We start from the raw sequence: 23,886 nt of genomic DNA on the forward strand, positions 1-23,886 counted from the left end.
GTCAGGCCCGGGGACGGGCAGGCCCGAGGACGATCCGGACCGGGGAAGGTCAGACCCGGGGACGGTCCAGTCCAGGGACGGTCCAGTCCGGGGACGGTCAGGCCCGGGGACGGTCAGGTCCGGGGACGGTCAGGTCCAGGGATGGTCCGGTCCGGGGACAGGCAGGCCCGAGGACGGTCTGGGGACGGTCAGGCCCGGGGACGGTCCGGGGACGGTCCGGTCCGGGGATGGTCCGGTCCGGAGACGGTCAGGCCCGGAGACGGTCAGGCCCGGGGATGGGCAGGCCCGAGGACGGTCCGGTCCGGGGACGGTCAGGTCCGGGGATGGTCCGGTCCGGGGACAGGCAGGCCCGAGGACGGTCCGGGGACGGTCAGGTCCGGGGACGGTCAGGTCCGGGGATGGTCAGGTCCAATAGGCGGTCAGGTCCGGGGATGGTCAGGTCCGGAAGGCGGTCAGGTCCGGGGATGGTCAGGGCTGGAAGGCAATCAGGGCCGAGGATGGTCAGGTCCGGGGATGGTCAGGTCCGATAGGCGGTCAGGTCCGGGGACGGTCAGGTCCGGGGACAGTCCGGTCCGGGGACGGTCAGGTCCGGGGACGGTCAGCTCCAGGGATGGTCAGGTCCGGGGACGGTCAGGCCCGGGGACGGTCCGGTCCGGTAGGCGGTCAGGTCCAGGGACGGTCAGGTCCGGGGACGGGCAGGCCCGAGGACGATCCGGACCGGGGAAGGTCAGACCCGGGGACGGTCCAGTCCAGGGACGGTCCAGTCCGGGGACGGTCAGGCCCGGGGATGGTCCGGTCCGGGGACAGGCAGGCCCGAGGACGGTCCGGGGACGGTCAGGTCCGGGGACGGTCAGGTCCGGGGACGGTCAGGTCCGGGGATGGTCAGGTCCAATAGGCGGTCAGGTCCGGGGATGGTCAGGTCCGGAAGGCGGTCAGGTCCGGGGATGGTCAGGCCCGAGGATGGTCAGCTCCGGGGATGGTCAGGTCCGGGGACGGTCAGGTCCGGGGACGGTCAGGTCCGGGGACGGTCAGGTCCGGGGACGGTCAGGTCCGGGGATGGTCAGGCCCGAGGATGGTCAGCTCCGGGGATGGTCAGGTCCGGGGACGGTCAGGTCCGGGGACGGTCAGGTCCGGGGATGGTCAGATCCGGGGACGGTCAGGTCCGGGGACGGTCAGGTCCGGGGACGGTCAGGTCCGGGGACGGTCAGGTCCGGGGACGGTCAGGCCCGGGGACGGTCAGGCCCGGGGACGGTCAGGTCCGGGGACGGTCAGGCCCGGGGACGGTCAGGCCCGGGGACGGTCAGGTCCGGGGACGGCCAGTCCTGTACGGGGCCAGTCCTGTGCCAGTCCTGTACGGGGCCAGTCCTGTACGGGGCCAGTCCTGTACGGGGCCAGTCCTGTGCCAGTCCTGTACGGGGCCAGTCCTGTGCCAGTCCTGTACGGGGCCAGTCCTGTGCCAGTCCTGTACGGGGCCAGTCCTGTGCCAGTCCTGTACGGGGCCAGTCCTGTGCCAGTCCTGTACGGGGCCAGTCCGGTCCGGGGCCAGTCCGCTATGGGGGCAGTGTGGGTACAGTCTGGTCCGGGGCCAGTCCGCTATGGGGACAGTGTGGGTACAGTCTGGTCCGGGGCCAGTCCGCTCGGGGACAGTGTGGGTACAGTCTGGTCCGGGGCCAGTCCGCTATGGGGACAGTGTGGGTACAGTCTGGTCCGGGGTCAGTCCGCTCGGGGACAGTGTGGGTATAGTCTGGTCCGGGGCCAGTCCGCTCAGGGACAGTGTGGGTACAGTCTGGTCCGGGGCCAGTCCGCTCGGGGACAGTGTGGGTACAGTCTGGTCCGGGGCCAGTCCGCTATGGGGACAGTGTGGGTACAGTCTGGTCCGGGGCCAGTCCGCTCGGGGACAGTGTGGGTACAGTCTGGTCCGGGGCCAGTCCGCTCGGGGACAGTGTGGGTACAGTCTGGTCCGGGGCCAGTCCGCTCGGGGACAGTGTGGGTACAGTCTGGTCCGGGGCCAGTCCGCTATGGGGACAGTGTGGGTACAGTCTGGTCCGGGGCCAGTCCGCTCGGGGACAGTGTGGGTACAGTCTGGTCCGGGGCCAGTCCGCTATGGGGACAGTGTGGGTACAGTCTGGCCGGGGCCAGTCCGCTCGGGGACAGTGTGGGGACAGTCTGGCCGGGGCCAGTCCGCTCGGGGACAGTGTGGGTACAGTGTGGTCCGGGGCCAGTCCGCAATGGGGGCAGTGTGGGTACAGTCTGGCCGGGGCCAGTCCGCTATGGGGACAGTGTGGGTACAGTCTGGCCGGGGCCAGTCCGCTATGGGGACAGTGTGGGTACAGTCTGGTCCGGGGCCAGTCCGCTCGGGGACAGTGTGGGTACAGTCTGGTCCGGGGCCAGTCCGCTGGGGACAGTGTGGGTACAGTCTGGTCCGGGGCCAGTCCGCTCGGGGACAGTGTGGGTACAGTCTGGTCCGGGACCAGTCTGGTCCGGGCCCAGTCCGCTCGGGGACAGTGTGGGTACAGTCTGGTCCGGGACCAGTCTGGTCCGGGGCCAGTCCGCTATGGGGACAGTGTGGGTACAGTCTGGTCCGGGGGCCAGTCCGCTCGGGGACAGTGTGGGTACAGTCTGGTCCGGGGTCAGTCCGCTCAGGGACAGTGTGGGTACAGTCTGGTCCGGGGCCAGTCCGCTCGGGGACAGTGTGGGTACAGTCTGGTCCGGGGCCAGTCCGCTATGGGGACAGTGTGGGTACAGTCTGGTCCGGGGCCAGTCCGCTATGGGGGCAGTGTGGGTACAGTCTGGTCTGGGGCCAGTCCGCTCGGGGACAGTGTGGGTACAGTCTGGTCCGGGGCCAGTCCGCTCGGGGACAGTGTGGGTACAGTCTGGTCCGGGGCCAGTCCGCTCGGGGACAGTGTGGGTACAGTCTGGTCCGGGGCCAGTCCGCTCGGGGACAGTGTGGGTACAGTCTGGCAGGGGCCAGTCCGCTCGGGGACAGTGTGGGTACAGTCTGGTCCGGGGCCAGTCCGCTATGGGGACAGTGTGGGTACAGTCTGGTCCGGGGCCAGTCCGCTATGGGGACAGTGTGGGTACAGTCTGGTCCGGGGCCAGTCCGCTCGGGGACAGTGTGGGTACAGTCTGGTCCGGGGCCAGTCCGCTCGGGGACAGTGTGGGTACAGTCTGGTCCGGGGCCAGTCCGCTATGGGGACAGTGTGGGTACAGTCTGGTCCGGGGCCAGTCCGCTATGGGGACAGTGTGGGTACAGTCTGGTCCGGGGCCAGTCCGCTATGGGGGCAGTGTGGGTACAGTCTGGTCCGGGGCCAGTCCGCTATGGGGACAGTGTGGGTACAGTCTGGTCCGGGGCCAGTCCGCTATGGGGGCAGTGTGGGTACAGTCTGGTCCGGGGCCAGTCCGCTCGGGGACAGTGTGGGTACAGTCTGGTCCGGGGCCAGTCCGCTATGGGGACAGTGTGGGTACAGTCTGGTCCGGGGCCAGTCCGCTCGGGGACAGTGTGGGTACAGTCTGGTCCGGGGCCAGTCCGCTCGGGGACAGTGTGGGTACAGTCTGGTCCGGGGCCAGTCCACCATGGGGACAGTGTGGGTACAGTGTGGTCCGGGGCCAGTCCGCTAGGGGGGCAGTGTGGGTACAGTCTGGTCCGGGGCCAGTCCGCTATGGGGACAGTGTGGGTACAGTCTGGTCCGGGGCCAGTCCGCTATGGGGGCAGTGTGGGTACAGTCTGGTCCGGGGCCAGTCCGCTATGGGGACAGTGTGGGTACAGTCTGGTCCGGGGTCAGTCCGCTATGGGGGCAGTGTGGGTACAGTCTGGTCCGGGCCCAGTCCGCTATGGGACAGTGTGGGTACAGTCTGGTCCGGGGCCAGTCGGCTATGGGGACAGTGTGGGTACAGTCTGGTCCGGGGCCAGTCCGCTATGGGGACAGTGTGGGTACAGTCTGGAACGGGGCCAGTCCGCTATGGGGGCAGTGTGGGTACAGTCTGGTCCGGGGCCAGTCCGCTATGGGGGCAGTGTGGGTACAGTCTGGTCCGGGGCCAGTTCGCTCGGGGACAGTGTGGCCGGGGCCAGTCCGCTCGGGGACAGTGTGGCCGGGGCCAGTCCGCTCGGGGACAGTGTGGGTACAGTCTGGTCCGGGGCCAGTCCGCTCGGGGACAGTGTGGGTACAGTCTGGCCGGGGCCAGTCCGCTATGGGGACAGTGTGGGTAGAGTCTGGTCCGGGGCCAGTCCGCTCGGGGACAGTGTGGGTACAGTCTGGTCCGGGGCCAGTCCGCTATGGGGACAGTGTGGGCACAGTCTGGTCCGGGGCCAGTCCGCTCGGGGACAGTGTGGGTACAGTCTGGTCCGGGGCCAGTCCGCTTGGGGACAGTCTGGTCCGGGGCCAGTCCGCTATGGGGACAGTGTGGGTACAGTCTGGCCGGGGCCAGTCCGCTCGGGGACAGTGTGGGTACAGTCTGGTCCGGGGCCAGTCCGCTATGGGGACAGTGTGGGTACAGTCTGGTCCGGGGCCAGTCCGCTCGGGGACAGTGTGGGTACAGTCTGGTCCGGGGCCAGTCCGCTATGGGGACAGTGTGGGTACAGTCTGGTTCGGGGCCAGTCCGCTATGGGGACAGTGTGGGTACAGTCTGGTCCGGGGCCAGTCCGCTCGGGGACAGTGTGGGTACAGTCTGGTCCGGGGCCAGTCCGCTCGGGGACAGTGTGGGGACAGTCTGGTCCGGGGTCAGTCCGCTATGGGGACAGTATGGGTACAGTCTGGTCCGGGGCCAGTCCGCTCGGGGACAGTGTGGGTACAGTCTGGTCCGGGGCCAGTCCGCTCGGGGACAGTGTGGGTACAGTCTGGTCCGGGGCCAGTCCGCTATGGGGACAGTGTGGGTACAGTCTGGTCCGGGGCCAGTCCGCTATGGGGACAGTGTGGGTACAGTCTGGTCCGGGGCCAGTCCGCTCGGGGACAGTGTGGGTACAGTCTGGTCCGGGGCCAGTCGGCTATGGGGACAGTGTGGGTACAGTCTGGTCCGGGGCCAGTCCGCTCGGGGACAGTGTGGCCGGGGCCAGTCCGCTATGGGGACAGTGTGGGTACAGTCTGGTTCGGGGCCAGTCCGCTATGGGGACAGTGTGGGTACAGTCTGGTCCGGGGCCAGTCCGCTCGGGGACAGTGTGGGTACAGTCTGGTCCGGGGCCAGTCCGCTCGGGGACAGTGTGGGGACAGTCTGGTCCGGGGCCAGTCCACTCGGGGACAGTGTGGGTACAGTCTGGTCCGGGGCCAGTCCGCTATGGGGACAGTGTGGGTACAGTCTGGTCCGGGGCCAGTCCGCTCGGGGACAGTGTGGGTACAGTCTGGTCCGGGGCCAGTCCGCTCGGGGACAGTGTGGGTACAGTCTGGTCCGGGGTCAGTCCGCTCAGGGACAGTGTGGGTACAGTCTGGTCCGGGGCCAGTCCGCTCGGGGACAGTGTGGGTACAGTCTGGTCCGGGGCCAGTCCGCTATGGGGACAGTGTGGGTACAGTCTGGTCCGGGGCCAGTCCGCTATGGGGGCAGTGTGGGTACAGTCTGGTCTGGGGCCAGTCCGCTCGGGGACAGTGTGGGTACAGTCTGGTCCGGGGCCAGTCCGCTCGGGGACAGTGTGGGTACAGTCTGGTCCGGGGCCAGTCCGCTCGGGGACAGTGTGGGTACAGTCTGGTCCGGGGCCAGTCCGCTCGGGACAGTGTGGGTACAGTCTGGCAGGGGCCAGTCCGCTCGGGGACAGTGTGGGTACAGTCTGGTCCGGGGCCAGTCCGCTATGGGGACAGTGTGGGTACAGTCTGGTCCGGGGCCAGTCCGCTATGGGGACAGTGTGGGTACAGTCTGGTCCGGGGCCAGTCCGCTCGGGGACAGTGTGGGTACAGTCTGGTCCGGGGCCAGTCCGCTATGGGGACAGTGTGGGTACAGTCTGGTCCGGGGCCAGTCCGCTCGGGGACAGTGTGGGTACAGTCTGGTCCGGGGCCAGTCCGCTCGGGGACAGTGTGGGTACAGTCTGGTCCGGGGCCAGTCCGCTCGGGGACAGTGTGGGTACAGTCTGGTCCGGGGCCAGTCCGCTATGGGGACAGTGTGGGTACAGTCTGGTCCGGGGCCAGTCCGCTATGGGGACAGTGTGGGTACAGTCTGGTCCGGGGCCAGTCCGCTATGGGGGCAGTGTGGGTACAGTCTGGTCCGGGGCCAGTCCGCTATGGGGACAGTGTGGGTACAGTCTGGTCCGGGGCCAGTCCGCTATGGGGGCAGTGTGGGTACAGTCTGGTCCGGGGCCAGTCCGCTCGGGGACAGTGTGGGTACAGTCTGGTCCGGGGCCAGTCCGCTATGGGGACAGTGTGGGTACAGTCTGGTCCGGGGCCAGTCCGCTCGGGGACAGTGTGGGTACAGTCTGGTCCGGGGCCAGTCCGCTCGGGGACAGTGTGGGTACAGTCTGGTCCGGGGCCAGTCCACCATGGGGACAGTGTGGGTACAGTGTGGTCCGGGGCCAGTCCGCTAGGGGGGCAGTGTGGGTACAGTCTGGTCCGGGGCCAGTCCGCTATGGGGACAGTGTGGGTACAGTCTGGTCCGGGGCCAGTCCGCTATGGGGGCAGTGTGGGTACAGTCTGGTCCGGGGCCAGTCCGCTATGGGGACAGTGTGGGTACAGTCTGGTCCGGGGTCAGTCCGCTATGGGGGCAGTGTGGGTACAGTCTGGTCCGGGCCCAGTCCGCTATGGGACAGTGTGGGTACAGTCTGGTCCGGGGCCAGTCGGCTATGGGGACAGTGTGGGTACAGTCTGGTCCGGGGCCAGTCCGCTATGGGGACAGTGTGGGTACAGTCTGGAACGGGGCCAGTCCGCTATGGGGGCAGTGTGGGTACAGTCTGGTCCGGGGCCAGTCCGCTATGGGGGCAGTGTGGGTACAGTCTGGTCCGGGGCCAGTTCGCTCGGGGACAGTGTGGCCGGGGCCAGTCCGCTCGGGGACAGTGTGGCCGGGGCCAGTCCGCTCGGGGACAGTGTGGGTACAGTCTGGTCCGGGGCCAGTCCGCTCGGGGACAGTGTGGGTACAGTCTGGCCGGGGCCAGTCCGCTATGGGGACAGTGTGGGTAGAGTCTGGTCCGGGGCCAGTCCGCTCGGGGACAGTGTGGGTACAGTCTGGTCCGGGGCCAGTCCGCTATGGGGACAGTGTGGGCACAGTCTGGTCCGGGGCCAGTCCGCTCGGGGACAGTGTGGGTACAGTCTGGTCCGGGGCCAGTCCGCTTGGGGACAGTCTGGTCCGGGGCCAGTCCGCTATGGGGACAGTGTGGGTACAGTCTGGCCGGGGCCAGTCCGCTCGGGGACAGTGTGGGTACAGTCTGGTCCGGGGCCAGTCCGCTATGGGGACAGTGTGGGTACAGTCTGGTCCGGGGCCAGTCCGCTCGGGGACAGTGTGGGTACAGTCTGGTCCGGGGCCAGTCCGCTATGGGGACAGTGTGGGTACAGTCTGGTTCGGGGCCAGTCCGCTATGGGGACAGTGTGGGTACAGTCTGGTCCGGGGCCAGTCCGCTCGGGGACAGTGTGGGTACAGTCTGGTCCGGGGCCAGTCCGCTCGGGGACAGTGTGGGGACAGTCTGGTCCGGGGTCAGTCCGCTATGGGGACAGTATGGGTACAGTCTGGTCCGGGGCCAGTCCGCTCGGGGACAGTGTGGGTACAGTCTGGTCCGGGGCCAGTCCGCTCGGGGACAGTGTGGGTACAGTCTGGTCCGGGGCCAGTCCGCTATGGGGACAGTGTGGGTACAGTCTGGTCCGGGGCCAGTCCGCTATGGGGACAGTGTGGGTACAGTCTGGTCCGGGGCCAGTCCGCTCGGGGACAGTGTGGGTACAGTCTGGTCCGGGGCCAGTCGGCTATGGGGACAGTGTGGGTACAGTCTGGTCCGGGGCCAGTCCGCTCGGGGACAGTGTGGCCGGGGCCAGTCCGCTATGGGGACAGTGTGGGTACAGTCTGGTTCGGGGCCAGTCCGCTATGGGGACAGTGTGGGTACAGTCTGGTCCGGGGCCAGTCCGCTCGGGGACAGTGTGGGTACAGTCTGGTCCGGGGCCAGTCCGCTCGGGGACAGTGTGGGGACAGTCTGGTCCGGGGCCAGTCCACTCGGGGACAGTGTGGGTACAGTCTGGTCCGGGGCCAGTCCGCTATGGGGGCAGTGTGGGTACAGTCTGGTCCGGGGCCAGTCCGCTCGGGGACAGTGTGGGTACAGTCTGGTCCGGGGCCAGTCCGCTCGGGGACAGTGTGGGTACAGTCTGGTCCGGGGCCAGTCCGCTATGGGGACAGTGTGGGTACAGTCTGGTCCGGGGCCAGTCCGCTCGGGGACAGTGTGGGTACAGTCTGGTCGGGGCCGGTCCGCTATGGGGGCAGTGTGGGTACAGTCTGGTCCGGGGCCAGTCCGCTATGGGGACAGTGTGGGTACAGTCTGGTCCGGGGCCAGTCCGCTATGGGGACAGTGTGGGTACAGTCTGGTCCGGGGCCAGTCCGCTCGGGGACAGTGTGGGTACAGTCTGGTCCGGGGCCAGTCCGCTATGAGGGCAGTGTGGGTACAGTCTGGTCCGGGGTCAGTCCGCTCGGGGACAGTGTGGGTACAGTCTGGTCCGGGGCCAGTCCGCTATGGGGGCAGTGTGGGGACAGTCTGGTCCGGGGCCAGTCCGCTATGGGGGCAGTGTGGGTACAGTCTGGTCCGGGGCCAGTCCGCTATGGGGACAGTGTGGGTACAGTCTGGTCCGGGGCCAGTCCGCTATGGGGACAGTGTGGGTACAGTCTGGTCCGGGGCCAGTCCGCTCGGGGACAGTGTGGGTACAGTCTGGTCCGGGGCCAGTCCGCTATGGGGACAGTGTGGGTACAGTTTGGTCCGGGGCCAGTCCGCTCGGGGACAGTGTGGGTACAGTCTGGTCCGGGGCCAGTCCGCTCGGGGACAGTGTGGGTACAGTCTGGTCCGGGGCCAGTCCGCTCGGGGACAGTGTGGGTACAGTCTGGTCCGGGGCCAGTCGGCTATGGGGACAGCGTGGGTACAGTCTGGTCCGGGGCCAGTCCGCTCGGGGACAGTGTGGGTACAGTCTGGTCCGGGGCCAGTCGGCTATGGGGACAGTGTGGGTACAGTCTGGTCCGGGGCCAGTCGGCTATGGGGACAGTGTGGGTACAGTCTGGTCCGGGGCCAGTCCGCTATGGGGACAGTGTGGGTACAGTCTGGTCCGGGGCCAGTCCGCTCGGGGACAGTGTGGGTACAATCTGGTCCGGGGCCAGTCTGCTATGGGGACAGTGTGGGTACAGTCTGGTCCAGGGCCAGTCCGCTATGGGGACAGTGTGGGTACAGTCTGGTCCGGGGCCAGTCCGCTATGGGTACAGTCTGGCCGGGGCCAGTCCGCTATGGGGACAGTGTGGGTACAGTCTGGTCCGGGGCCAGTCCGCTCGGGGACTGTGTGGGTACAGTCTGGTCCGGGGCCAGTCCGCTATGGGGACAGTGTGGGTACAGTCTGGTCCGGGGCCAGTCCGCTCGGGGACAGTGTGGGTACAGTCTGGTCCGGGGCCAGTCCGCTCGGGGACAGTGTGGGTACAGTCTGGTCCGGGGCCAGTCCGCTCGGGGACAGTGTGGGTACAGTCTGGTCCGGGGCCAGTCCGCTATGGGGACAGTGTGGGTACAGTCTGGTCCGGGGCCAGTCCGCTATGGGGACAGTGTGGGTACAGTCTGGTCCGGGGCCAGTCCGCTCGGGGACAGTGTGGGTACAGTCTGGTCTGGGTTTGTGACATGGCATCTTGATTATCTAGTTGTTTTCCTTTGCTGAATTTCAGTTGAAGATCTCCTTTAACGACTGTGAGCTGGAGTCGACGTTCGAGTATCCGTCAGAGTTAGCATTACTGGCCGAGCTAGGCCCAGACCAAGATGAGGAGCCATCCCAGAACAAAGAGGCTGATGAGGAGGAGGAGGTGGAGGTGGAGGCCCTAGTCCGTCGCCTCGATGTAGACAAAACATCCACAGTTGGCGCAGCGATCCGCAGAAAACCAGTTTTGGGAGGTAAGTCACCTGGTTCACTTTAGTCGGGAGACTCTGAGTGCGGCTTAAACTCAACTAGTTGACTTTTCCAATTAAGGTCAATTTAGCAGATCTTTGTGGACAGCACGGTAGCACAAGTGGATAGCCCTGTGGCTTCACAGCTCCAGGGTCCCAGTTTCGATTCCCCGCTGGGTCACTATCTGTGCAGAGTCTGCACATTCTCCCCGTGTCTGCGTCGGTTTCTTCCGGGTGCTCCGGTTTCCTCCCACAGTCCATAGACGTGCAGGTTAGGTGGATTGGCCATGATAAATTGCCCTTAGTGTCCAAAAAGGTCAGGAGGGGTTATTGGGTTACGGGGATAGGGTGGAAGTGAAGGCTTAAGTGGGTCGGTACAGACTCGATGGGCCGAATGGCCTCCTTCTGCACTGTATGTTCTATGTTCTATGTAGTGGGGCTGAGACCCACGCAGACACGGGGAGAATGTGCAAACTCCACACGGACAGTGGCCCAGGGCCGGGATCGAACCTGGGTCCTCGGCGCCGTGAGCCAGCAGTGCTAACCACTGCGCCGCCCTAAACTCAGCTTGTCTGTGGGGTGTTATGGGGGAAAGAGTGGGTATTTGCCTGGGACAGACTGCCTGTTGTGGGAGATGGAGCGGACACTGGGGAGAGACTGTGTATGTGTGGTGGCAGTGTGTCCAGTTGGTGGGGGGAGTGGGGTCTGTGGGCCAGGGGGGAATTGGAGTTTGCAGGGAGGGGGTGGTGTGGGTGCGGAGCGGGAGTGGTGAGTGGATGCGGGTCAAGGGGGGGGGGGGGGTTGACGTGTGGGGGGGTGCTGTGGGGTACAGTGTGATCGTAGGGAATCATGTGTTCCAATGTTGTGGGTCTGTACAGGGGTCTGGGGAGGGGAATGGGGTGGTTGTGGGGATTGAGAGGGGCTAGTGGGGGTGAATCCCATACTGAGAGGACACAGTAGCCCCGTTTCATAGCGGCCTGCAGGAACGCACCAGCATGTGGTGACCAGTCCGGACACCTGCTTTGTGGTGCAGGGGGTCACTTCCAGTCTGATTTATACCCCGAGGCAAATCTTACCTTCCTCGGTTGTAGGGCGGGAGGGGAGAGTAAAATTTCCGGGGCGGGCTTCCGGCTGTGTTCCTGTCCATCCTGACCTCTCAGTAATTTTGCACAGGGACAGGCAAGACGTAGGCCAGCCCATTCATCTTTTCCTCTGTTGAGGCCCTTAAGATGACCACTTAAAGGCCGTTTCCCTCCCAGCCTCAGTTTTCAGGCCGGTGGGAGGACTCTTAAGGTCCCCATAAGGTCTAAGCCTCTGCAGGTCCGCCTTTAACCCCCCCTAACCCCCTCATCCTCTCCACAGACACCCCAATCCCCATCTGTCCAGCCCACAGGCTCCACCTGCCTCTTCCTGCCCTCAGACCCCTAAAACATACTTGGGCTCCAGGCTGCGGGGACCTGCTGGCACTTAAAGTCCTGTTCACTACAGGGACCAAAGATTGGCCCATCAGCTCTCTGCCATGGAACCTCATCCTGAGTGAGGGGCCGAAGCGCCTCCTCCAACCAGTTAACCTTTGTAGGAGCGTGAAATGGCTGCGGGTCAGGTGGTGTGAGTGGGGATGTGAACTGGGACATGTCTTTAGATGGCAGGACGGGAAACACCAACATCCGAAGTATCCTGGCCCTGGTCAAGCACCTCGGGACATTTTACTAATTGGAGGTGGCACACAAGATGGTGGCAGAAGTGAGAGGTCACCACCATCAGGAAAGATCACACGGACCCTGCTTTTTGCCAAAGAGAGAAGGCTGAACAGTGACCTGACGGTGGTCATCGTGATGGTGAGGGGAATGTGATGGGGGCGAGAGGTGGGGAGTATCTCGCCACACATGAGGGAGCCCAGAACCAGGAGTCACAAACCTAAGATAGTCGCTGATGAATCCAGTAGGGAATGCAGGGGAAATTACTTCCTTACATGGAGAGCGATGAGAATGGGGGATTTGCTGCCACAGGGAATCATTGAAGGGGTTGGGGGGGGGGGGGTGCTACAGATGCATTTCAGGCTAATCTAGATAATCGCAAGTGGAAGAAGGTGATAGGAGGATGGGTGAAATTTCACAGCTGCAGGAGCTCCCGGGGTACATGAGGTGGGGGTGGAAAACTACGATGGTGATTTATATAAGAAAAGATGGGAGGAAGTTTGTGGGGTATGTAAACGTCAGCATGGACTGGTTTGGCCTGTTTCTGTGCCGTATGCCTAAAGTAATCCCAACGGGAACTAAACATTACCATGGAGCATGTATCTGTCCTCCATATCCTCTAATCGCCTCAAGGCAGATTAGCACATGCCCCCACACTTGGCTCATGTGTCAATAAGAATTGTATCCTCGCATACTTCTAAACTCTAGTGAATACAGACGCTTTGGATCCAAAGTGATTTGGTGGGGGTGGGGTGGGGGCACTAAATACCCATCTGGAGAAATTCTCAGCTCTACCAGTGGCCACCCTACATGCTGATAAGAAGATGGGGAGGAATGAAAGTTGTAAGGAGAATACAAAGAGTCGTTGTACTTGAATCACAAAAGTCAGCACGTAGGTACAGCGAGTCATTACGAATGCAGGATTTTTAATGAGGTCAATATCTTTTTCCAATTAAGAGGCAATTTAGTGTGGCCAATCCACCTATCCTGCATATCTTCTGGTTGTGGGGGGGAGACCCATGCACACGCGGAAAGAATGTGCAAACTCCACTCAAACAGTGACCTGGGGCTGGGATGGAACATGGGTCCTCGGTCCCGTGGGATAGCAGTGCTGACCACTACGCCACCGCGCCGCCCCTCGGAATGTTGGACCTAAGGGGATGAAACATTAAAGTCGGGTGGTCTTGCTGCAACTGTACAGGGCACTGGTGAGACCACACCTGGAGCACTGGGTGTACAGTGGTCTCCTTACTTAAGGAGGGACATCCTTTAATTGGGAGCAGTTTAGAGAAGGTTCGCAAGGCTGATTCCTCGGATGAAGGGGGCAGCATGGTGGTCAGCACTACTGTCTCGCAGCGCCGGGTTCCCGCACCCGATTCCTGCTTGGGTGACTGTTTCTGTGGAACAAAAGAACAAAGAAAATTACAGCACAGGAACAGGCCCTTTGGCCCTCCCAGCCTGCGCCGATCCAGATCCTTTATCTAAACCTGTCGCATATTTTCCAAGGTCTACTTCCCTCTGTTTCCCGCCCGTTCATATATCTGTCCAGATGCATCTTAAATTATGCTATCGTGCCCACCTCTACCACCTCCGCTGGCAAAGCATTCCAGGCACCCACCACCCTCTGCGTAAAAAACTTTCCACGCACATCTCCCTTAAACTTTCCCCCTCTCCTTGAAATCGTGACCCCTTGTAATTGGCACCCCCACTCTTGGAAAAAGCTTGTTGCTATCCACCCTGTCCATACCTCTCATACTTTTGTAGACCTCAATCAGGTCTCCCCTCAACCTCCGTCTTTCCAACAAAAACAATCCTAATCTACTCAACCTTTCTTCATAGCTAGTACCCTCCATACCAGGCAACATCCTAGTGAACCTCCTCTGCACCCTCTCTAAAGCATTCACATCCATCTGGTAATGTGGTGACCAGAACTGCACGCAGGTTTCCAAATGTGGCCTAAACAAAGTCCGATACAACTGTAACATGACCTGCCGACTCTTGTACTCAATACCCCGTCTGAGGAAGGCAAGCATGCTGTATGCCTTCTTGACCACTCTATCGACCTGCGTTGCCACCTTCAGGGTACAATGGACCTGAACTCCCAGATCTCTCTGTACATCAATTTTCCCAAGGACTCTTCCATTGACCATATAGTCTGCTTTTGAGTTAGATCTTCCAAAATGCATCACCTTGCATTTGCCTGGATTGAACTCCATCTGCCATTTCTCTGCCCAACTCTCCAATCTATCTATATTTGCTGTATTCTCTGACAGTCCTCCTCGCTATCTGCAACTCCACCAATCTTAGTATCATCTGCAAACTTGCTCATCAGACCACTTATACCTTCGTCCAGATCATTTATGTATATCACAAACAACAGGGGTCCGAGCACGGATCCCTGTGGAACACCATTAATCACCTTTCTCCATTTTGAGACAGTCCCTTCTACCATTACTCTCTGTCTCCTGTTACCCAGCCAGTTCTTTATCCATCTAGCTAGCACACCCTGAACCCCATACGGCTTCACTTTTTCCATCAACCTGCTATGGGAAACTTTATCAAACGCCTTACTAAAGTCCATGTATATCACATCTACAGCCCTTCCCTCATCAATTAACTTTGTCACTTCCTCAAAGAATTCTATTAGGTTTGTAAGACATGACCTTCCCTGCACAAAACCATGCTGCCTATCACTGATAAGTCTATTTTCTTCCAAATGTGAATAGATCCTATCCCTCAGTATCTTCTCCAACAGTTTGCCTACCACTGACGTCAAGCTCACAGGTCTATAATTTCCTGGATTATCCCTGCTACCCTTCTTAAACAAAGGGACAGCATTAGCAATTCTCCAGTCCTCCGGGACCTTACCCGTACTCAAGGATGCTGCAAAGATATCTGTTAGCAAGTAATTGTTCCACCGCCCCCAGAATCGGTTCCAATGTCCCAAATATCTGAATTCTCCCTCCTGCACCATCTCTCAAGCCACATATTCATTCTGATTATTCTTAAATTTCTACTCTGACTGTTTTGTGGCACTGGTAGCAATCCTGAGATTACTACCTTTGAGGTCCTACTTTTTAACTTATCTCCTAACTCCCTAAATTCTGATTGTAGAACCTCATCCCGTTTATTACCTATATCGTTGGTGCCCATATGCACCACGACAACTGGCTGTTCACCCTCCCCCTTCAGTATGTCCTGCCGCCGATCTGAGACATCCCTGACCCGTGCACCCGGGAGGCAACATACCATTCGGGAGTCTCGTTTTCGACCACAGAAACACCTGTCTACTCCCCTTACGATTCAATCCCCTATGACTATAGCCCTGCCAGTCTTTTTCCCGCCCTTCTGTGCAGCAGAGCCAGCCACGGTGCCATGAGCCTGGCTACTACTGCCTTCCCTTGGTGAGTCATCTCCCCCAACAGTATCCAAAACGGTATACCTGTTTTGGAGGGAGATGACCGCAGGGGACACCTGCACTGCCTTCCTGCTCTTTCTCTGCCTTTTGGTCACCCATTCCCTGTCTCCGTCATTAATCCTAATCATCGGTGTGACCAACTCAGTGAACGTGCTATCCACGACCTCCTCAGCATCGCGGCTGCTCCAAAGTGAGTCCATCCGCAGCTCCAGAGCCGTCATGCGGTCTGACAGGAGCTGCAGCTGGACACACATCCCGCACATGAAGAAGTCAGGGGCATCGGCCGCGTCCCTGAACTCCCACATTGAGCACGAGGAGCATAACACAGGTCTGGGATCTCCTGCCATTTTCACACTTTACCTTAACTGATTACAAATAAAGTATCAAATAATGAATAAATGAAAGGAATAAGGATTTTACTTACAATCTCAATACTTACCAACACACAAAGAATTAAATTTCTCCCAGCTACTGCTAATTGGAGCACCCTCCTTATCAGCCAATTAGGTCACTGCTTTGCTGTGATGTCACTCTTCAAGGTAAGTTCTTAAAGAGGTAAACTTACATTCCCAACGACCGCCGTTGTTTTTTTTGGTTGGAGGAGGGGGTGTAGGGGGGAAACACTGAGGAAGTGTTTCGAGTTTAACTGTCACTTGACAACAGCCCCTCCACAAACCACCTTCAATTTCCACTGACTGCACTGCATGTATGCAAATTTCCCCGGAACAGCCAATCAGTAGCTCCTCTCTACTGCCCTCTGCTGGATGCTTGCCTTCACTTGAACACCTAGCGTCTCTTGCACAGGTACACCTTCAAGTTCCGCTGACGGCACTGCACGTATACAAATTTTCCCGGAACACCCAATCAGTAGCTCCGCTGTACTGCCCTCTGTGGAGTTTGCACGTTCTCCCCGTGTCTGCGTGGGTTTCCTCCGGGTGCTCCGGTTTCCTCCCACAGTCCAAAGATGTGCAGGTTTGGTGGATTGGCCTCTCTAAATTGCCTCTTTGTGTCCAAAGATGTGTAGGTTAGGTGGAGTTATGGGGATAGGACAGGAAAAATAGGCCGAGGTAGGGTGCTCTTTTGGAGAGTCGGTGCAAAGTCAATGAGCCGAATTGCCTACATCTGCACTGTATGGATTCTATTATATGAAAGATCATAAAGAAAGGTAAGGGCTACATACACTGGAGTTTAGCAGAAAGAGAGATGATCGTATTGAAGTTTATAAGATACAAGGGCCTTGATCAGGTAGATGCTGAGAGGGTGGTTCCTTTTATGGGCCACTCCAGAACTAAGAGGCACAGTTTCAAAATGTAGCTTCTCCCATTTAAGACAGAGACAAGGAGGAACTTCTGTCAGAGGGTTGTGAACCTTTAGAATGCTCTACCAGGGAGCAGTGCAGGCTGCTGGGTCATTGACTATATTCAAGGCAGAGTCAGGCAGATTTTTGATCGGCAAGGGGGTCAAGGGTTATTGGGGGGGACGACAGTAAAGTGGAGCTGAGACGACAATCAGATCACCCATGATCTTATTAAATAGTGCGGCAGGCTCGAGGGGCCAGACACACCACTCCTGCTCCAAGTTCTGACTTCCTTATGTAACATGCTGCAGAGGGTGGACATGAGCAGCTGCACCCCATCTGGCAGAAAGGAAATCCAACTACCACACAGCACCTGGCTGGGAAAGAGTGTTCTGGGAGCTTTACTCTCCATAGAATCCCTACTGTGCAGAAGGAGACCATTCGGCCCAATTGGGTCTGCACCGAATTTCCGAAACAGCAGGGCACCTAGGCCACTCAGCCAGCCATATCCCGGCAACCCAATGGGACAGTGTAGGGGGAGCTTTACTCTGTATCTAACCCCGTGCTGTATCTGTCCTGGGAGCGTTTGATGGGGACAGTGTAGAGGGAGCTTTACTCTGTATCTAACCCCGTGCTGTACCTGTCCTGGGAGTGTTTGATGGGACAGTGTAGTGGGGCTTTACTCTGTATCTAACCCCGTGCTGTACCTGTCTTGGGAGTGTTTGATGGGACAGTGTAGGGGGAGCTTTACTCTGTATCTAACCCCGTGCTGTACCTGTCCTGGGAGTGTTTGATGGGACAGTGTAGTGGGGCTTTACTCTGTATCTAACCCCGTGCTGTACCTGTCCTGGGAGTGTTTGATGGTGACAGTGTAGGGGGAGCTTTACTCTGTATCTAACCCCGTGCTGTACCTGTCCTGGGAGTGTTTGATGGGGACAGTGTAGAGGGAGCTTTACTCTGTATCTAACCCCGTGCTGTACCTGTCCTGGGAGTGTTTGATGGGACAGTGTAGTGGGGCTTTACTCTGTATCTAACCCCGTGCTGTACCTGTCCTGGGAGTGTTTGATGGGGACAGTTTAGAGGGAGCTTTACTCTGTATCGAACCCCGTGCTCTATCTGTCCTGGGAGTGTTTGATGGGGACAGTGTAGAGGGAGCTTTACTCTATATCTAACCCCCGTGCTGTACCTGTCCTGGGAGTGTTTGATGGGGACAGTGTAGAGGGAGCTTTACTCTGTATCTTACCCTGTACTATACCTGTCCTGGGAGTGTTTGATGGGGCAGTGTAGAGGTAGCTTTACTTTGTATCTAACCCCGTGCTGTATCTGCCCTGGGAGTGTTTGGTGGGACAGTGTCGAGGGAGCTTTACTCTGTATCTAACCCATACTGTATCTGTCCTGGGAGTGTTTGATGGGACAGTGTAGAGGGAGCTTTACTCTGTATCTAACCCATGCTGTATCTGTCCTGGGAGTGTTGGATGGGGACGGTGTAGAGGAGCTTTATTCTGTATCTATCCCCGTGCTGTACCTGCCCTGGGAGTGTTTGATGGGGACAGTGTAGAGGTAGCTTTACTCTGTATCTAACCCCGTGCTGTATCTGCCCTGGGAGTGTTTGATGGGACAGTGTAGAGGGATCTTTACTCTGTATCTAACCCCGTGCTGTCCCTGTCCTGGGAGTGTTTCAGGGGGACAGTGTAGAGGGAGCTTTACTCTGTATCTAATCCCGTGCTGTACGTGTCCTGGGAGTGTTTCAGGGGGACAGTGCAGAGGGAGCTTTACTCTGTATCTAACCCCGTGCTGTACCTGTCCTGGGAGTGTTTCAGGGGGACAGTGTAGAGGGAGCTTTACTCTGTATCTAATCCCGTGCTGTACGTGTCCTGGGAGTGTTTGATGGGACAGTGTAGAGGGAGCTTTACTCTGTATCTAATCCCGTGCTGTACCTGCCCTGGGAGTGTTTCAGGGGGACAGTGTAGAGGGAGCTTTACTCTGTATCTAATCCCGTGCTGTACGTGTCCTGGGAGTGTTTCAGGGGGACAGTGTAGAGGGAGCTTTACTCTGTATCTAACCCCATGCTGTACGTGTCCTGGGAGTGTTTCAGGGGGACAGTGTAGAGGGAGCTTTACTCTGTATCTAATCCCGTGCTGTACGTGTCCTGGGAGTGTTTGATGGGGACAGTGTAGAGGGAGCTTTACTCTGTATCTAATCCCGTGCTGTACGTGTCCTGGGAGTGTTTCAGGGGGACAGTGTAGAGGGAGCTTTACTCTGTATCTAACCCCGTGCTGTACCTGTCCTGGGAGTGTTTGATGGGGACAGTGTGGAGGGAGCTTTACTCTGTATCTAACCCCGTGCTGTACGTGTCCTGGGAGTGTTTGATGGGACAGTGTAGAGGGAGCTTTACTCTGTATCTAATCCCGTGCTGTACGTGTCCTGGGAGTGTTTCAGGGGGACGGTGTAGAGGGAGCTTTACTCTGTATCTAACCCTGTGCTGTACCTGTCCTGGGAGTGTTTCAGGGGGACAGTGTAGAGGGAGTCTTGATCCTCTGTCCATCTCGGTTTGTCTGCAAGCCTTGATCCATCCTCCCTCCAAGAACATTCCCTGAGTGCACGATCCTGCCGCTGACTAACAGTCATGCCTTTTACTCTTATTTCTCTGCAGATAAAAGCTGTAGGTGATGACACAGCCTACCAGCGCGTTGACAGGACCTTCCTCTTTGGAACTGCCATAACTCTGCTTTCGCTCTCGTATAAGCTGCTGAGGACCTTGTGACAAGGAAAAGAACAAACAAAGAATCCTACCCCAGAGGGAAAATGCAGGAAAAACATGGAACTGGAAATGCTAGTCCAAACTGGTCTTGTGTACCTCGAACACCAGTATAAACTGGGAGACAAGAATGTTTTATCCGATCGGGACCTGTTCCTGCATTTTATCCAGTGGAACCTCAGCAAACAACTCTTTTTTTTTTTAATAAACCGCTGGAGTTACCCTGCGGCCAATTTCTGCCAGACTTTTCTCAGGAATAAACTGAACTCGAGTAGGTCAACGGGGCCTCAGGTTACCTTATCAGGAGAAGACAGACATCAGGCCTGTTTGCGTCCGATCTCCAGGGGACTGAATTTTCATGTTTTTATTATACAACAAAATGTGAGCTGTAAGCGATTCGCCACATTCTCTACTTTTTTTTATAGCTTCATAGGCTGGATTATTTGAATTTCTTCAAGAACTTGGGCCTCTAGAGGAGGCAAGTTTCCATAGCAACATCTGTGTTTGTGCGCAGTGTGTGGCTGATAATGGGGTTGCTAGCCCCAAGAATGGCCCAATTCCCTTCCATCCTGTGTGTAAGGGGGGGGGAGGCAGCTCAGCGACATGAGAGGAAGTTCTCAGGATGCCAGTCGAGATGTGACAGGATATTTGGCAAATGGCGCATTAAATATCCCAGATTCTTGTCGGGAGGGGAAGGGATGGGGATTCGACCAAAGCCCGCAGGCTCCGCGAGCACTGATTCAGACATGGGCAGACCCCCGGGGACACCGAATCTGGGATAAGACTGCGAGGTCTAGGGGGGCGCAGTGGTTAGCATTGCTGCCTCACGGAGCTGAGGACCGGGTTCGATCCTGGCCCTGGGTCACTGTCCGTGTGGAGTTTGTACATTCTCCCCAGGTCTGCGTGGGTCTCACCCCACAACCCATAGATGTGGAGTGGACTGGTCACGCTAAATTGCCCCTTAATTGAAAAAAAATTGCTTACTCTAAATTTACTTTTTTAAAAAGACTGCGAGGTCTCATTGTGATTCACCGTGAGCGGATCTGGATACAACATCTACCCCATGATTATGCCTCTTTAGGCGTATAGGAACTGCTTTTTGTTGCTGGATGGGGTGGGAGGGGAGGGGGGGGGGGCTCGGTGGTTGGGATTTTGCACATTGCCCAAATGTTCAACCCATAAATTTATCAACAACATGAGTGTCCAGTCTTGTACAACAAAGGAGCCATTTCCATCTCCTTTGTCACGTGACTTGACGGAACCTCTGCTTTGTCTGGGCTGTAGAATGTATAGATTTCTCTAACCTCCCCAGTTCAACACATCACCAATTTCCTCCCCTCACTTCAACTGCCCCGTTGGCAGCAGCATGTTCAGCACATGACTTGATTTAGCTAAAAGCAGTGAGGCAGGAGCACCAGGTTACGGATCGGGACAAGCAAATACTGTCGCCATCGCCACATCAGGATCAGGGGGAACGTGCTCCTTCGGGGCCTTGCAGGTGTCGACATAAACCGAGACTGTGCAGGAAAAAGAGAATCTCTTGCATATGGGAGCCCTGGGATCCTCCCACCATCACAGAATTCTCCACAGAATTCACCCTGAAATCAGGGACGTCTCGCCATCGTAGAATTCTCCCTAAAATCATAATGTACCCAGAAGTAGGATTCTTCCTCCAGTCATGGAATTCATCCTGCGATCATTGAATTCACTCTGAAATCACAGATTCTCCCCACAACCACAGAATTCATACATTCCCCTGCCTCCTTCAAAATGACTGGATTCTCTGCACAATCACTGAATTATTCCTGTGCAATCATAGAATTCAATCTAGAATATCTGGATTCTTCCCATGCAATCATGGAATTCAACCCAGAATCTCTGGATTCTTCCTGCACAATCACTGAATTCAACCCAGAATCTCTGGATTCTTCCCGGCAATTGCAGAATTCTCTCTGCAATCACTGGATTCTCGACGAAATCACCAGACTCTCCCAGCGATCTATGAACCTGTCTCAAAATCACTTCTTTGTCTCCAGTTCTGAATCAGCCTTATAAAACCATTTTGCAATCATCCTGAAATCAACTTGAAAGCAACTTGGGATTTCCCCTGCCGCACAGCTAGCCTGGGAGTCAGTCTAGGAGGGTGTGATGAACGATCAACATCGGTTTGTGATTTTAAATCTCTATGTTATTTGATTTGCACTTGTATTACTTTCCGTTTTTCCAGAGGCGGCCGCGGAATCCCCATCGCCTGGTCTGGATGTGGAATTTCTGTATCCGACCTCGGACAGCATCACTGGATGATGTTATTTTTATATCAAAGCCATGTCCCGATTGGCTCAGCAGCTGTTGTGTTTTTTTTAGGCTTCTGAGGCTCCAACCCGTGACGAGCAATTTTGTACAATCTATGTTGTTTGTTTGCTTTTTTAAAAAAATATATATATATATGATGTCTGTATCAATTCTATATGAACGGTTTAACATCGCACGCCAGCACTTCGAACCTCGCATTCTGCATCCTTTAAACTGTACGCATGCCTCATCCTCAATAAAGTTTTGTAACTGGCACCTGGGCTACAGGTTCTGAAGTTAGTTATTTTGAGTCTCGCCCTCGCCCCCTGAGGGCGTTGCTCATTCTTGGTGCCAACAAGACGGGTGAAGAGGGATGAGATCCGGGGGGGGGGGCAGAATCTGGGGAGCTTGGAAAGAGATGAATAGGAATCTCCGGATTTCCCCCCTCCCTCCCAGGTGCCATGTGCTGGCGAGGATAGAAACAAGAGGATAGAGCGTGGCTGGAGAGATGGTGCAGGGGAGGGAGGGTGTTAAGATTGCTGGTACATTGGGACTGGTTCACGAGAGATGGGGCCTGCGCAGGTGTCACCCTAACAGAGCAGAGGGGCTTACGTCCTGGTGGGGAGGTTTCTTCTGGTGTGGTAAGGGACAGAATGTGGTAATGTCACGGGAACAGTAATCCAGAGGCCCACGGTAATGCCCCGAGGACCCGGGTTCCAATCCACAATTTGAATTAAATTAATTTGTCTGGAATTATAAGGCTAGTCTCAGTAAACCATCGATTGCTGCTTTTTTTTAAATAAATTTAGAGTACCCAATTATTTTTTCCAATTAAGGGGCAATTTAGCGTGGCCAATCCACCTATACTGCACATCTTTTGGGTTGTGGGGGTGAAACCCACGCAGACACGGGGAGAATGTGCAAACTCCTCACGGACAGTGACCCAGGGCCGGGATTCGAACCCGGGTCCTCAGCGCCGTAGGCAGCAATGCTAACCACTGTGCCACCGTGCTGCCCAGATTGCTGCTTTTTAAAACAAATCCCCATCTGGTTCACTAATGTCCCTTTCGGGAAGGAGATCTGGTGTGACCTACAGGCCTGGCAAACCATTCAGTTATAGGGGCAATTAGGGATGGGCTTCAAATGCTGGCCTAGCCAGCAAAGCCCACATTCCATGAGAGTGTAAAGGGTGGGATTTTCCAGCCCATTGTTCAGTGTTAAGGGAGATCGAGCTCTGCCTCCCGGATCGGGGCTGGATACCTTTGCAGTCAATTCAAACTCTCTCCTTGTTCCTCGAGCACTTTCCTCAGCTGTCAAAGGGGACAGAAGGCCATTCAGCCCCTCTGTCTCATTATGCCATTCTGTTAGATCACGGCTGACCTGTATCTTATTCCATTTGCCTCCCGCTCCACCTTGGTTCTGTAGCCCTCAACACACATAACCGAACAAATCGATCTCCGCTTTGAAATTTTCAGTTGGCCCTCAGAATAACAGTTTTTTTGAGATGGGTAGGCAGGTGGGGGGTGGTGGAGGAGAGAGATCAGGTGCTTCTTGACATTGCCTCTGAATGGCCCAGTACTCATGTTTTTTTAAAATGTATTTTTATTTTCAATCGTTTTTACAAACAGCAATAAAACAAGGAAAACGAGAAAGGAGCCATAGGTCTCAATGTGAAGCAGCTACAACACATCACAGGACTCGCTACAAATATCCCCAAAATGTTCCCTTCACGGTTACAAGACCCATTTGCACCAAAACAGGATATGGTCAACAATAAAGAGTATACACCATACCTGTCACTTCAAAAAAACACAGCAGAGGGAATAAAAACCCACGCGAGCTCCAGTGTTGGGGGAGAAGGGGGGGCAGAATTATATTACATTGATACCCCAAAATGCACAAAAAGTGGCCCTTCGACCCATCAGATATGCTCTGACCATTAGCACCGATCTATTCTAATCCCATTTTCCAGCACTTGGTCCATTGCCTTGTGCGCCATGGTTTTCAAGGGCTCATCTAAATGCTTCTTAAATGTTGTGAGGTTTCCCGTCTCAATCACCCTTTCAGGCAGTGAGTTCCAGATTCCAACCAATCTCTGGGTGAAAAGGTTTTTCCTCAAATTCCCTCTAAATCTCCTGACCCTTACCTTAAATATATGCCCCACTTGTTATTCATCTCTCAAGTAAGGGGAAAAGTCGCTTCCTGTCTACCCTATCTTTGTCCCTCATAATTTTGTACACCATGATCAGGTCCCCCCTCTGCCTTCTCTGCTCTAGGGAGAACAACCCCAGCCTAACCAGCGTCTGTTCATAGCTGAACCGCACCAGCCCAGGCAACATCCTGGTCAATCTCCTCTGTACCCTCTCCAGTGCAATCATATCCTTCCTATAGTGTGGTGACTGGAACTGCACA

General features: G+C 57.2%; 1 protein-coding gene across 1 annotated transcript in view; it reads left to right on the plus strand.

Annotated features, from left to right (window-relative positions):
* Positions 1–21,755, plus strand: part of LOC119975761 (phostensin-like) — a 48,676-nt gene extending 26,921 nt beyond the window's left edge. Inside the window, exons 2-3 of the mRNA XM_038815588.1 lie at positions 9,796–10,018; positions 19,078–21,755. Of these exons, the coding sequence (XP_038671516.1) occupies positions 9,796–10,018; positions 19,078–19,094 (240 nt within the window). The 3' untranslated portion in view covers positions 19,095–21,755. The remainder of the gene's footprint in view (positions 1–9,795; positions 10,019–19,077) is intronic.
* Positions 21,756–23,886: the final 2,131 nt, after the last annotated feature.

This window comes from Scyliorhinus canicula, chromosome 13 (assembly GCF_902713615.1).
Source record: "Scyliorhinus canicula chromosome 13, sScyCan1.1, whole genome shotgun sequence".
In the NCBI taxonomy this organism is placed as follows: Eukaryota; Metazoa; Chordata; class Chondrichthyes; order Carcharhiniformes; family Scyliorhinidae; genus Scyliorhinus; species Scyliorhinus canicula.